This window comes from Bos taurus, chromosome 1 (assembly GCF_002263795.3).
Source record: "Bos taurus isolate L1 Dominette 01449 registration number 42190680 breed Hereford chromosome 1, ARS-UCD2.0, whole genome shotgun sequence".
In the NCBI taxonomy this organism is placed as follows: domain Eukaryota; kingdom Metazoa; phylum Chordata; class Mammalia; order Artiodactyla; family Bovidae; genus Bos; species Bos taurus.
Window position 1 is genome coordinate 21,180,134 of NC_037328.1, and position 16,786 is coordinate 21,196,919.

General features: G+C 35.4%; 1 protein-coding gene across 6 annotated transcripts in view; it reads right to left on the reverse strand.

The window, feature by feature from the left end:
- Positions 1–16,786, reverse strand: part of USP25 (ubiquitin specific peptidase 25) — a 161,375-nt gene that overhangs the window by 13,378 nt on the left and 131,211 nt on the right. For all 6 annotated transcript variants that reach the window (XM_002684646.7, XM_005201159.5, XM_005201158.5 and 3 more), the window contains one exon: positions 1,575–1,753. In XM_002684646.7, the coding sequence (XP_002684692.2) occupies positions 1,575–1,753 (179 nt within the window). The remainder of the gene's footprint in view (positions 1–1,574; positions 1,754–16,786) is intronic.

Below are 16,786 nucleotides of genomic sequence, written 5' to 3' on the forward strand. Positions count from 1 at the left end.
TATTTACATATGAATTTAAAATTATGTTCTATTAAACATGAAAAAAGAAAGTTTTTAAAAAATTGATAATGCATCTCTATTACACAAGCTCTAGACACATGAAATCTCACTTCCCCCCATAATATTATTCATAAATAGTATAAAGATATCCAAAATGTGCCTATCCTTTCAGATAGGAATGGCAATATTTCAACAGATTTTATGATCAGAACCACTGCTAAAGAAATCTCCCCAAAGTGTATTTATAGTTATCACATACAGTTTACTCCATATTTAGAGCACAAGAGAAATTAGATTTCTCAAAACAAACTATTTTTACTTGCCAGGGCTACTAACTGCAGAAGATTGAAAAGTCAATGTGAGTACTTCAGAAGTATCTTCCCAAAATTCAACAGCATATACTCATTGGAACACAGTACACTAACAGCCCAGATAAAAGAGGGTCAAAATTTCTGAGTTCTTCAGTTATATTTAACAAAATAAGTGATGTCAACATTATTACTAATAAAAAGTCATAGCCAATACTTACTGAGTATTTACCAGATAATGCTCAAAACCATTTACTTGCATTGAAACCTTAATCCTAAATTTCACAGCAGACACATGATGAGGCAGAAATTAATCCTAGATGCTTTGTTTTCTGTCACATTCTTCTCTACTACACATACTTTGAATTCAGTATTTTTGAGACATTCATGAAAGGATAATCATTTACTTCAGAATTAAAATGTGTTTACCATGAACTCCAAGATAGCATAAATGTTTCTACATTTTAAAACTCTTCAGTACTTTGGGTGTTAACCTGAGGGCTGAATTTTTCTTTTTTTTAAATAGTATTTATTCTAACTAGATTAAATTTTAATTTTTAACTAGATTAAATTAAAATTTAATTTTAATTTTATAGGAACTTCTAAGAAAAAACTTTTTGGTAAACCAAAATCATTTAACCATTCTAAGCCTTCTTTTTAAGTCAGAAGATGTTTAATTACTTTGTGTATATTGATTAATTACTTTCCCCAATTGTTCTCAAACAAGGATGATTTTGCTCCCAGTGGGGATATTTGGCAGTATCTGGAGACATTTTGGGTTGTTACCACTTGAGGGGTACTACTAGCACTTAATGGGTAGAGGCCAGGAACATTACTAAATATCTTACAAATTAAAGGATAGCCCCTGCCTCCAAAACAAAAAAATTATCTGGCCCAAAATATCCATAGTGCAGAGGTTCAGAAATTCTTTATTTCTCTGAAATTTTTAGTCCCCAAGGGCCAGTGAAAATTATATTATGCTCCTCTGTGTATCTTTCTATTGCTTATCTCAGTACCTTGTTTCACAATTAAAATGTAATAAAATGATCTAAATTATTTTGGGGTTAAACTTTTAAAAGTCATTATTATAAATAACAAATAAATTACAAAGCAACTGAATTAAGTGAAGTCAAGTTTTGTGCTGCACTTATTGAATATGTCTATGTGTGAAATACATATTCAAAAATTGCACTTGGAGCTATAAGAACAACACGGGCAATTTGAGCACGTGAATAAAATACTTAACATTTTGTATTTTCAAATTACCTTTCATCAAAACTCAAATTTCTATCTGCAAATTGTTCTAGCAATGTTTTCTCAATGATTTTCTTTGGAGCCTGATTCTGGATAAAGTAGACTATTACATGATGTAAACGATAGTCTGTTTCTGGTGGGGTATCTTCTTGGGCCAATTTAACCAACCTTGAATATTCCAACTTAATTGCCTAGAAAATACAACAAAATGCCAATCTTAGTTAATTATAATAATTCACATCCTTCAATATTATAATTATCCTTATATTCAAATATGTTTTCCTTTTAAAATATTCCAAAAAATGTAGCTGTGTATCTAAGAACACTGTCCCATGTTCCATAGTTTAAATACATCTAAGCTTACCATGAGTTATTTTGCAAAACTTATCAGAGTTTGGTCAAAGTCTATTCAGAGGCATCAGAAGACTGAGATACTTGGTGTATCTCCTAATCTATGCTCCCTTTGAAGTACACCTCTAATATCTAAAATTCTAGGGTTGAGTTGTAAGTCCCTAGAATATTCATATCTGAAAGAAAATGGCTGGCTCTTAAATGGATGATAATAATACCAGCACAATTAACTTTAACTGTAGAGCTTACAATTAAGGGATGAAAAAGTAAGCCTTTTTTTTCACCATATATTTTTGTTTCAAAATATTTGAATTTTACCAGTGTAATGTTTATCAATGAACACTATCACTATTACTACCTTGATACTGAGCTTACCTTTTCTTTATTTGCAACTATTATGAGAAATAATAAATACTAATGTGTGTTCCCACACATAAGTAAATTATTTGAAAAATATTTGCTCAGAGAAATATGTATAGAGATATATATCAAGTACTGCTATATTAAGAAGCCCATATAATTAAAGATAACACTAATTAAAATATTCGTTTAATTTAGACATCATATCTAAATTATTTTTTACTAACCATAAGACATTTGTAGCTACATGCAAAATATGTTACAAAAAGTCCATTCTATTGGAAAGGGTTTTTTTGCATGCATTTCCTAAGCAATTCTTGGCCATCCAGATACTATCACCTATTTGGCTGTATTATATAGAAGTGAGAAAATGTACCTGAAAAACAGTAAATGGAACATTCTAGTTATATGTTTTTAACTTAAGGGGGGGCTAGTAAGTTCTTTCTGTACAGATTAGCATTATAAATAGAATAAGATAATTACGCTATAGATAAAATAAATTATTCCAACTTTATTTTAGATATACGTATGCCATTCTAAAGTTTTATTGCTGTGCTAAAAAAACAGTCAAAAATTAACTATATTTGTCATGTAAGGTTATCATGACTCCTTTACTGCATGCTTTGCTTACAAACTCTTTAATCTTTCCAATTTGAAATTTAAAACTTTTCCAATTTGAGAAAAAGGCACATGGTCATTTAATAACTACACTATACTGAATTTGAGAGTAAGTGTAAAACAAAAAGTAATTGTTTTTCCTCTTATGGCTCTTTAGACAATGATTGCCATAGGCTATCAGAAGGTTTTTGTGTATTTAAATATTTCAGATGTCATCATTTTGGCTGAAACTGGTATGACCAAAATAAAATTCTCTCTCAAATAATAATATAGGTTTAGATTATAAGACATTATACTACTAAATGATTATCCATTCTCCCACCACCCTTCAAAATGCAGGCTGGGAGATATATATATATATATATATATATTTTTTTTTTATAAATAGTAAACAGATTTCTATTAGAGAGTTAGATTATCTGTCAGCTTCAAGATGATGTTTACCTCTTGATTTTGCTCTACTTACGATTCTCTGAATTATAATGAGTAAATACCAAACTCATAATTTATAGGTGTTTTATTAAACCAGTAGAGGTAGAATTGCACTTCTAAATTTGTAGAGCAATTTTTCAAACACAAAAATACTAAATTTTATTAGCATAAATTATCAATAAATGTTGTTTATCATTGTTTTATCAACTTCCTTCTTAAAAAGTTTTCTGACTTTCAAAATATACTGCATCATATGTATTCCTTCAAATTTTCAATGAAGTGTTCCATGCTGGTGTATTCAGGAGATCTCTACACAATTTACAGTTAACATTTAACGGGGTCCTACTACTCAGGCTCAACGATACCTATTAGGTCTTATTTCCTGTTACTCCTCTATTTAGATCAAGCTCCACTCCTCACAAATGCACAAGCCTTTGTTTCTTAAGTTCTCTACTTGGATGACGTCCTTGACCATCTCCCATCAAGCCACATGTGATCCATTCAATTAGACCGGTTAAAACTCTTTTTGAAATCTTCTTCCAAATGATTTCTAGTTTGACTTTTTTCTACTTTTCTGAATCATATGATAAAAATACTCTACATGTATTACTTCTTATAGAAGTTACATCTGGGCTTCCCTTGTGGCTCAGTTGGTAAAGAATCCGCCTGTAAGGCAGGAGACCTGGGTTCAATCCTTGGGTTGGGAAGATCCCCTGAAGAAGGGAAAGGCTACCCACTCCAGCATTCGGGCCTGGAGAATTCCATGGACTGTATAGTCCATGGGGTCACAAAGAGTCGGACACAACTGAGCGACTTTCACTTTCACAGATTATTTAAAATACCAAATAAACAAATATATAGTATACTCTGGAGGCAGTAAGATCTAAGGTAAGATTAGCTAGAGTAAAATTCAGAAAGCTAAATATATCATTTTATTTTAAAAATTGATAGTGTACTAAGAGATACAAAAAATCTACTTCAAATTCCAGAGGATCAGAATCATATAGGTTATAGTCTTTGACTGTATGTTATATAAGTAGGAATTAAAGGTAACTCCTAAACTAAACACTTAGAATTTTAAAAGTATTCTTCTATAAACTATTATTGGACCAAAGGAATCAAAATGATGATAATATTGGGAATATGAAATCTCAAAACCTAAAGGACACAGCCAGATTGGTACAAGGGAAATTTCAGCTGAAGCAACATAAAATAACATTTCAAGAAGCTAGAAAAAGAAAATAAACCAAAATAAAGTAGAAGAAAGAAAATAATGTGGCAATTAGATAAAGACCACAAAAGGCTTTTTCTTTCCAAAAATCTGAATAGAAGACCAAAAAATGGAAGAAAAACAACATTAGAAATCAGGAAGGTGGTAATACCAAAAATACAGGAAAAGGTTTTAAAATTTATAAAAGAATAATACATATAAGTTTATGCCAATAAACTATAACATCCTTATTAAACAGATGATTATCTAGGAAAATATAAGTTACTAGAATTACTTTACAAAGTAATTTACTTTACTTTACAAAGCAGAAAAACTGAAGAGACCCAGCAAAACTACAGATAACTGAAAACGCTGCCTACAATCTATACCCAATAAAGGAATTAGGCTCATTTTGTATTAGAGTTGTGCTGTTATAGCAAATCTTCAAAGACCAGATGACTTCTATATCTAAACTTCTCCAAACAAAATAAGGGGTGAAATTTCTTTAATATTATATAAAACTAGTATAATCTGAATATCAAAAATTGACAAATATTTTTAAAAAGGTTAATTTTGCATATGAACATAGATGCCCAGACTGACATCTAATTTTGATAAACTTCCTTGTATACATAAAGAAAATATAAGAAGAGATAGTGTTTACAATGATTTTAAAAAATGATCAATGCTAAGATCCTTCCTTTCCAAGAATTAGGCATTAAGAAGAAATTTGTGCAGAATCTTTAATAGATGCATTTAAAAAAAATGCCTAAATTCCAATACCAATCAGTTTAAAATAAAACTCTTTAACTTTAAATTTAAGAAACTGTCTTTATTTTTAAATCTATAAGAGAGGAGCTATTAAAAACCAACACTACACCTCCTATTTAATAATAAAACACTACAAACATTCACATTAAACTCAGGAACTAAGCAAAGGAGTTTATCACCGTTATTTTATTCTTTAACTATATTCTGAAAGCCTGAATATATTTCAGAAATGAAATAAGAAAAAGTATAACAAAAATTATCCTGGTAATGAGATAACTGAGGCTTCTCTGGTATCTCAGTAGTAAAGAATCTGCCCACCAATGCAAGAGACAGGGATTAAATGATCCCTGGGTCAAGAAGATTCCCTACAGTAGGAAACAACTCACTCCAGTATTCTCGCCTGGGGAATCCCATGGACAGAGGAGCCTGGCGGGCTACAGTCCACAGGTTTCACAAAAGAGTCAGACAGGACTTAGTGACTAAACAACAAAATGAGATAATTACTAGGAGGCAGTTTACTGAAATAATCAGGAGAATCCACTAGAAAGCTATCAGAAAAAGTAAAGTAATAAAGTAATTTGATACTATATGAATAAATACAAGTAATTAGCTTTCCTACTAGATACTCTACCAATAATTTGTTATTGAGGATAAGTAACTCAATTCACAGAAACAATTTCTACACATCTAAGATTAGATTAAAAAAGAAGGTATTAGACCATGCTGAAGTAAAATAATAAAACCTTACTTAAGGACCTTAGAGGGGCCAAAAAAGTGAAGAGGCATATCTTGTTCCTTTCTGAGAAGACTCAAAATACTGAGAAATATAATTACCCACCTCACTGTAATAATATGAGGTACAATCAAATTCTGAAAGGATTTGAGAATATAGGTGGCAATTAAAAATTATCAAGACAGAAAAAATAAAACCTGACAAACTTTCCATTTATTTATTTAAATTAAACAAGTGACTTTAAATTCATAAATATTTTGACTGGGCAAATCTACTATGTTATGTTCACTGAATTTTCAATAATATATTTAAGTTGGTGCAAAAGTAATTATGGTTTTAGATCCTGAATTTTAAATCATTATTATAACTAGGCTCAAACACATCTTCTATTAATCAAAACAGGAACCACTGCAATCAACACATTTTTGCCAGTGAGAAGTGTTTGTTTACTCCTGTAGGGTAAAAATCTGTGCTTCAGGATTCCACAAACTCTTGGAAAGCATCTTTCGCCTCCTGCTGGTTGTGGAAACATTTTCCCTTCATAAAGTTGAGATGCTTGAAGAAGTGGTACTCAGTTGGCAAAAGGTCTGGTGAATATGGCAGGATGAAGCAAAACTTCGTAGCCCAATTCGTTCAACTTCTGAAGCGTTGGCTGTGCATGACACACGGTTGTCATGGAGAACTGGACCCCTTCTACTGATCAATGTGGTCTACAGGCGTTGCAGTTTTTGGTGCATCTCATTGATTTGCCGAGCATTCTTCTCAGATGTAATGGTTTCACCAGGATTCAGAAAGTTGAGGTGAGTCACAGCAGCAGCAGACCACCAAACAGTGACCACGACCTTTTTTTGATTCAAGTATGGCTTTGGGGAGTGTTTTCGAGCTTCTTCTCAGTCCAGCCACAGAGTTGGTCATTGCAGTTGTCTTATAAAATCTACTTTTCATTACACTTCACAAACTGATTAGAAATGGTTCGTTACTGTTGCAGAGATTAAGAAGTGATAACACATCAAAACGAGTTTTTTGACTTGTGGTCAGTTCATAAGGCACCGCTTATTGAGCTTTTTCACCTTTTCAATTTGCTTCAAATGCCGAACGACCATAGAATGATTGATGTTGTGCTCTTGGGCAATTTCTTGTGTAGCTGTAACAGGATCAGCTTCAGTGATGGCTTTCACTTGGTCACTGTCAACAACCAATGGCTGGCCACTGCATTCCTCGTCTTCAAGGCTCTCATTTCCTAGCAAAACTTCTTGAACCACCACCACACTGTACATTTGTCAGCAGTTTCCAGGCCAAATGCATTGTTGATGTTGCGAGTTGTCTCCACTGCTTTATGACCCATTTTGAACTTGAACAAGAAAATAGTTAAAATTTGCTTTTTGTCTAATATCATTTCTATAGACTAAAGTACATATAAAATAAACAGCAAGTAATGTCACTAGCAAATAACATAAAGCAAGAAATGTGCATTAAAATGATGTACAACATAGTCACATTTAAGAATGTACATCAAATTGCAAAGTTCAACAATGCAAAACTGCAACTACTTTTGCACCAACCTAATATGTATAAGAACATTCTCAAAAATACTGGAAATGATCCTAATACCCAGCATCAAAAACAGTAATATGGCATTTAATAATAGTTACAATTTGTGAGCATTCTTTATGTGATAGACACTGTCCAGTGATGTCTAACATGGATTATCTCATTTAATTCTCAAGATAACTTCTCATTTATAAATTGAAAAACTGGCCGTGATAATTTCAGTAATTTGCCTAAAATCACACAATTATTAAGTGATAAAGCTAGGATTTAAATCCAGGCATCTGATCATAAAGCCTTTGCCAGTAACAGCTCATGTGGGACAGAGCTTCCTAACTTAAGCCATGAGTAAGTTATAAGGATTGAGATACTAATCCAATCAGATTTTATGGTGGCCAGATCCATAACTAGATTCATCCTTGTTTGTCATAACAAGGAAAAAATTAGAAAGCCCTGCTCTAAAAAAGTGTTTAAATAAACTTTGGTAAGTTCAACAGGAAATAAAATGCACCTATGAAAAATCTACAAATCATGACGTGACTAAATCATCCACCACATTACATGAAAAAGAATGAGAGAAAAAGACTGAAAGAAGAAACTTCTATTTTTATTTAAATTATAACATATGGATGAGTACTGAATATCAGTCTTATTTATCTAGAAGCATATATGAGAAATAAGAGATTAATTGGGGAGAGAGGTTAATTGTGGAGTGGAAATTAAAAACTGAGAGAGAGATAGGCTGAGAACAAGGTGGCAGAGGAGTAGGTGGACGTGGAGTACATCTCTCTCCATGGATACATCAGGAGTACACCTTCAGACACAGAGGTGCATGCGGAACACCAGCTGAGAGAGGACAGGAATGTCTGATGAGTGGAAAGGAATATATAGAACCACGCAAAACTCGGTAGGATGAAGGAACTAGGGGGAAAAACAGGAATGTTAGTAGGACACTAACTACTGGGTGGGGGAATTGAAGCAGGGGTACGATCCCCACATCGGGGCAATCATCTGAGTGATAGGAGAAACATTTTAGGATGAGAGTGAAACAGCTGATCTGTGGCAGCCTAAATGGAATGAGAATCAGACAGTCTTTGCCGCAGCCATACATACCCGGGACAGTGACGTAGATCCCCTGGAAGGTGCAGCGTAGCAGCAGGGAGCTGGAGTTTAGGGATTGTGGAGCAATCCCAGGGAGAGGGCTGCTGTTGACTGCGGAGACACGGGCAGAGGGGATGTGAGGGAGGAGACTGTGGGGGGAAATGCCTGTGGAGGAAAGTCGGGCAGCGATGGAAGCAAGGCAATACTGCTGAGTCACACGTAGGGGGTGGAGCCATCACCACAGCCTCTTTCTCCCCACATGCCAGCACTGGCAGCTGAACAATACAGAGGGTGAGCCATCAAACGCCCGACACACTGAACTACAGAGCAGGACCCCACCCAGGGTGCCCCTCTAAGTGCCAGATGCACTGATTTACAGAGTAGGACCCCAACCGGGGGGCCCCTCTATAGGCCTGACAGAGAAGGACCCCAGGCTAGGGAGCCCTCTAAGTGCCTGAATGGGCGGAGCTGTGGAGAAAGACTGGCCAAAGAGGTATTCTGATTGCCAGCTACAAGAGGCTCGAAAAAAGACTGATAGGGCCATAACTCCTGCGGAGGAGGCAGTTTATGTCCCTGTACACTTGGCACTGCCAGGGTCCCTGCAAGCCAAGCAGCTGTGCCACCTTCATGTTCAACTCTCACTGGGGCAGAGCTGCCACAGGCAAAAAAAAGTCTTGCATCTATGTGCACAAGGTCGCTTTGGTAATGTCCGACTCTTTGCGATCCTGTAGACTGTGGCCTGCCAGGCTTCTCTGTCAGGGAGGGGGGGATTCTACAGGCAAGAATATTGGAGCGTATTGGCCAGTACTGGTTGCCATACCCTTCTAGAGCACTATATTTCCTGCTGCCCTAGCCTCCAACTCCCCTGAGTACCTGGTGCTGCCAGAGCCCCTGCAAACCAAGCAGCTGCACCACCTCCACATCTGGCCTTCACAGAGGCAAACCCAAGTCCTCCAGGGCAGCCTCAAGAGCAAACCCCAGTGGACAACCCACATGCAGAGGTGTAAATAAAACCACAGTTGAAACCCAGGAGCAATGTGACTAAGGAAGAAGACTCAAAATCTTCCCACCAGCTGTACAAGATGCAGATGAAATTTACACGATCAACTAGGCTGACTCTGCATCTATGGAATATATAAAACATCATTGAGAGCTCCTACAAAATAAAACACACTAGTTCTGATAGCTGTGGAAATTGGAGGCAAGAACACACAGGAGTAGGACCAGATTAGAATCTGAGCTGGCCCCACAACAAGTCCAGATATCACAGTGTTGGAGGGTATTCTAGCGAGGTGAGGTTTACTATGACTCCCAGTGAGGGAAAGGACTCTGACAGCAGTGACTCACAAAAAACATTTATTATTCTTATGTTTTGACTTGTTCTGTATATTCTTTTGAATTCCCCCCATCCCGCTGTTGTAGTTGTCGATTTTATTGGCACTACAAAATCTAATTAAGCTTTTGAGGTTTTTTCTTTTCTCACATTTTTTTATTGTTGTTATAAACCTCTGCCTCTACATTGGGCTTTTGCAGTTTTGGGGAGCTTTTCTTTTTTTTTCTTTTAATTTTTTAAACCTATTATTATTTTTTCTATTAAACCTATTACTATTATTATACATTTATTCTTTTGTTTGCCTTTCCTACTGTTCTTTTCCAATGCAGTTAACCTTTAATGTACATAAAACTTCATCTACTTAAATTTTCATATCTATCCTTTTTTTCTTTTCTTTTCTTCCTTTTCCTCTCAACATATTTGTTAGTTTTATTTTCATTGCTTTATTCCCCAATTGGCACCTTGCTTTAGTTTTGTTTTCCAGTGTGTGCTTTAGTTTTGTTCCGGTAGATATAATTTTTGGTTTCCTTTGTTTGCCAAGTCAATATATTGTACTTTATTTTTGTTGGACTGGTTTGATTTTGCTTATGGGTGTATATGTACATGTGTATATTCAGTCACACTTTTTATTGTTGTTATAAACCTCTGCATTTACATTGGGTTTTTGCCATTCTGTGGAGTTTTCCTTTTTCCTTCCATTTTTTTCCCTCTTCTCTTTTTTCTTTTCTCTTTTTTATAATTTTAACTTTTACTTTTTTAAAACCTATTATATATTTTTTTACATTACTGCCTTTGTTTGCCTTTCCTACTGATCTTTTCCCCTTGCAGTTAATTTTTAATGTATATAATAAATCTTCTTCATCTACCTCTATTTAACACTACATATATATTTTTTCTTTTCTTTCCTTTCCTCTCAACATATTTGTCAGTTTTGTTTTCATTGCTTTATTCCTCACTTGGCACTTTGCTTTAGTTTTGTTTTCCAGTTTGTGCTTTAGTTTTGTTCTTAACTGGAAAATATAATTTTTTATTTCCTTTGTTTGCCAGGTCAATCTATTGTACTTCATTTACGTTGGACTGTTTTGACTTTGCTCATGGGTGTATATGTGTATATTCCATTATTTTCATTATTATTTGCCTAACTTTGTAACTGCAATTTGGGGTTCATCTTTGTTTTCTCATTTTTTGATAGTTGTTTTAATCTCACTTAATGCCACAAGCCACTTGTGGAATCTTTGTGACCAGAGAACATGCCCTGAGCCTTTGGAGTGGGAGCACTGACTCCAAGACCCCAGACTACTAGAGAACTAACCCTAGGGAGTGTCAAATAGTGAGAACTAACACAAAGGAAACCACTTGAATACAAGACCCAGCATCACCCAACCACCAGTAGCAACCTGTGCAGGATGCCTCATCTGAACAACAAACAAAACAAAAACGCAAACCCAATCATCAGCAGACAGGATTACCACCTCACTCAGCCTTGCCCATTAGAGGAAAAACAGACAAACAAACCAACACAGCACAAATATCACCCTACATGAAGTTTACACAACTTAGGAGGAAAGAAACCAAAAGGAAGAATTCAACCTTGAAGCCTAGGAGAAGGAGACCTCAAACACAGTAAGTTTAAAAAAAAAAAGAAAATGAAAAGGTAGAGAAATACTACACAAATGAAGGAACAAACCAGAAACACAGAAGTCCAAATAAATGAAGAGGAACTAGGCAAACTACCTGAAAAAGAATTCAGAATAATGATAGTAAAGATGATCAAAAACCTTGAAAACAAAATGGAGAAAATACAAGAACCAATTAACAAAGGCCTAGAAGAATTAACCTGACCTGCCTCTTGAGAAACCTATATGCAGGTCAGGAAGCAACAGTTAGAACTGGACATGGAACAACAGACTGGTTCCAAATAGGAAAAGGAGTTCGTCAAGGCTGTGTATTGTCACCCTGCTTATTTAACTTATATGCAGAGTACATCATGATAAACATTGGGCTGGAAGAAGCACAAGCTGGAATCAAGGTTGCCGGGAGAAATATCAATAACCTCAGATATGCAGATGACACCACCCTTATGGCAGAAAGTGAGGAGGAACTAAAAAGCCTCTTGATGAAAGTGAAAGAGGGGAGTGAAAAAGTTGGCTTAAAGCTCAACATTCAGAAAACTAAGATCATGGCATCTGGTCCCATCACTTCATGGGAAATAGATGGGGAAACAGTGGAAACAGTGTCAGACTTTATTTTGGGGGGCTCCAAAATCACTGCAGATGGTGATTGCAGCCACGAAATTAAAAGACGCTTACTCCTTGGAAGGAAAGTTATGACCAACCTAGATAGCATATTCAAAAGCAGAGACATTACTTTGCCAACAAAGGTCCATCTACTCAAGGCTATGGTTTTTCTAGTGGTCATGTATGGATGTGAGAGTTGGACTGTGAAGAAAGCTGAGCGCCAAAGAATTGAAGCTTTTGAATTGTGGTGTTGCAGAAGACTCTTGAGAGTCCCTTGGAGTGCAAGGAGATCCAACCAGTCCATCCTAAAGGAGATCAGTCCTGGGTGTTCACTGGAAGGACTGATGCTAAAGCTGAAACTCCAATACTTTGGCCACCTCATGCGAAGAGGTGACTCATTGGAAAAGACTCTAATGCTGGGAAGGATTGGGGGCAGGAGGAGAAGGGGACGACAGAAGATGAGATGGCTGGATGGCATCACCGACTTGATGGACATGAATTTGAGTGAACTCCGGGAGTTGGTGATGGACAAGGAGGCCTGGTGTGCTGCAATTCATGGGGTCATAAAGAGTCGGACAAGACTGAGTGACTAAACTGAAACTGAGAAGAATTAAAGAATAATTATACAAATAACACTGTTACTTAAATTTAAAATACTCTAGAAGGACTCAATAGCAGAATATCTGAAGCAGAACGAATTAGTGAGCTGGAAGATAAAATGGTAGAAATAACTTCTGAAGAGCAGAATAAAGTAAAAAGAATGAAAAGAACTGAGGATAGTCTCAGAGACCTCTGGGACAATATCAAACGCACCAACATTCAAATTGTAGGGGTCCCAGAAGAAGAAGAGAAAAAGAAAGGGTATGAGAAAAATTTTGAAGGAGATTATAGTTGAAAATTTCCCCAACATGGAAAAGGAAATAGTCAATCAAGTCCAAGAGGCAAAAGAGCCCCATACAGTATAAACCCACAGAGAAACACACCAAGACACATATTAATCAAACTAACAAAGACTAAACACAAAGAAAGAATATTAAAAGCAGCAAGGGAGAAGCAACAACTAACATACAAGGGAAACTCCATACGCTTAGCAGCTGATCTTTTAGAAAAAACTCTGTAGGCCAGAAGGGAATGGCAGGATGTATTTAAAGTACTGAAAGGGAAAAATCTACAACCAAGATTACTGTACCTGGCAAGGATCTCATTCAAAATTGATGGAGAAATGAAAAGCTTTTCAGACAAGCAGAAATTAAGAGAATTCAGTACCACCAAGCCATCTTTACAACAAATGTTAAAGGGACTAATATAGTCAAGAAATACAAGAGAAGAAAAAGATCTACAAAATCAACCCCAAACAAATAAGAAAATGGTAATAGGAACATATACATCAATAATTACTTTAAATGTAAATGGATTAAATGCTCCAACCAAAAGACACAGACTGGCTGAATGGATACAAAAACAAGACCCATATACATGCTGTCTACAAGAAACCCACTTCAGATCTAAAGACAAAAAGTGGGAGGATGGAAAACTACATTCCATGCAAATAGGAAGCAAAAGAAAGCTGGAGTAGCAATCCTCATAGCAGACAAAATAGATCTTAAAGAATATTACAAGAGATAAGGAAGGACACTACATAATCATCAAGGGACCAATCCAAGAAGACATAACAATTGTAAATATATATGCACCCAACATAGGAGCACCTCAATACATAAGACAAACACTAACAGATATAAAAGGAGAAACTGACAGTAACACAATAACAGTTGGAGACTTTAACACCCCACTCACACCAATGGACAGATCATCAAAACAGAAAATTAACAAGAAAACACAAGTTTTAAATGATACATTAGATGAGATGGATCTCATTGATATTTTCAGGACATTCCATCCAAATGTAGAAGAATACACCTCTTCTCAAGTGCACATGGAACAATCTCCAGGACAGACCACATATTGGGTCACAAATCAAATTTTAAAGAATTGAAATCGTATCAGGCATCTTCTCTGACCACAACACTATGAGACTAGATATCAACTACCAGAAAAAAACTGTAAGAAACACAAGCACATGGAGATTAAACAACGCATTTCTAAATAACCAACAGATTACTGAAGAAATCAAAAGGGAAATCAGAAAATTTCTAGAAGCAAATGACAATGAAAACACAACAACCCCAAACCTATGGGGTACAGCAAAAGCGGTCCTAAGAGGGAAGTTTATAGCAATACAATCCTACCTCAAGTAGTAAGAAAAAATTCGAACAGACAACCTAACTTTATACCTAAAACAACTGGAAAAAGAAGAACAAAAAACCCCAAGATTAATAGAAGGAAAGAAATCATAAAGATCCAAGCAGAAATAAATGAAAAAGAAATGAAAGAAACAATAGTAAAGATTAATAAAACTAAAGGTTGGTTCTTTGAGAAGATAAACAAAATTGACAAACCTTTACCCAGACTCATCAAGAAAAAAAGAGAGAAGAATCAAATCAACAAAATTAGAAATGTAAAAGGAGAGGTTACAACAGACAATGCAGAAATATAAAGGATTATAAAAGACTATTATGAACAACTATATGGCAATAAAATGGATAACCTGGAAGGAATGGACAGATTCTTAGAAAAGTTCAGTCTTCCAAGACTGAACCAGGAAGAAATAGAAATTATGTACAACCCAATTGCAAGCACTGAAATGGAAGCTGTGATCAAAAATCTCCCAAAAAATAAAAGCCCAGGGAGAGATGGCTTCATAGGAGAATTCTATCAAACACTTAGAGAAGAGCTAATACCTATCCTTCTAAAATTGTTTCAAAAAACTGCAGAGGAAGGAACACTTCCAAACTAATTCTATGAGGCCACCATCACCCTGACACCAAAACCAGACAAAGACAACACAAAAAAAGAAAACTACAGGCCAACATCACTGATGAACATAGATGCAAAAATCCTCAACAAAGTTTTAGCAAACTGAATTCAGTGACACATCAAAAAGCTCCCACACCAATGATTAAGCTGGGTTTATTCCAGGGATGCAAGGATTCTTCAATATACACAAATCAATTAATGTGATACACCATATTAACAAACTGAAAGATCAAAACCATATGATAATCTCAATAAATGCAGAAAAAGCCTTTGACAAAATTCAGCACCCATTTATGATGAAAACTCAAAAAAATGGGCACAGAAGGAACCTACCTCAACATAGTAAAGGCTATGTATGGTAAGCCTACAGCAAACATTACTCTCAATGGTGAAAAACTGAAAACATACCCCCTAAGATCAGGAACAAGACCAGGGTGTCCACTGTCAGCACTATTTTTCAACATAGTTCTGGAAGTCCTAGCTATAGCAATCAGAGAAGAAAAAGAAATAAAAGGAATCCATATCAGGAAAGAAAAAGCAAACCTCTCACTATTTGCAGATGACATGATTCTGTACATAGAAAACCCTAAAGATAGTATCAGAAAATTACTAGAGCTAATCAGTGAATTTAGCAAAGTTGCAGGATACAAAATCAATACACAGAAATCACTTGCCTTTCTATATACTAACAATGAAAAATCAGAAAGAGAAGTTAAGGAATCAATCCCACTCACCACTGCAACAAAAAGAATTAAATATCTAGGAATAAACTTACCTAAAAAGACAAAAGAACTGTACACAGAAAATTATAAGGGACTGATGAAAGAAATCAAAGATGACATAAACATATGGAGAGATATTCCATGTTCCTGGGTAGGAAGAATCAATATTGTGAAAATGACTATACTACCAAATGCAATCTACAGATTCAATGTGATCCCTATCAAATTACCAATGGCATTTTTCCCAGAACTAGAACAAAAAATTTCACAATTCATATGGAAACACAAAAGATCCTGAACAGCCAAAGCAGTCTTGAGAAAGAAGAATGGAGCTGGGAGGAATCAACCTTCCTGAATTCAGATTATACTACAAAGTTACCATCATCAAGACAGTATGGTACTGGCACAAAAACAGAAATAGAGATCAATGAAACAAGATAGAAAGCCCATAAATAAACCCATGCACCTATGGGTACCTTATGTTTGACAAAGGAGGCAAGAATATACAATGGGGCAAGGACAGCCTCTCCAATAAACGGGGCTGGGAAAACTGGAGAGCTACATGTAAAAGAATGAAATTAGAACACTATCTAACACCATACACAAAAATAAACTCAAAATGGATTAAAGACCTAAATGTAAGACCAGAAACTATAAAACTCTTAGAGGAAAACATAGGCAGAACACTCAAAAACATATCAAAGCAAGATCCTCTATGACCCACCTCCTAGAGTAATGGAAATATAAACAAAAGTGAAGAAGTGGGACCTGATTAAACTTAAAAGCTTTTGCGCAGCAAAGGAAACTATAAGCAATGTGAAAAGACAACCCTCAGAATGGGAGAAAATAATAGCAAATGAAACAACTGACAAAGGATTAATTTCCAAAATATAGAAGCAGCTCATATAACTCAATGCCTGAAAAACAAACA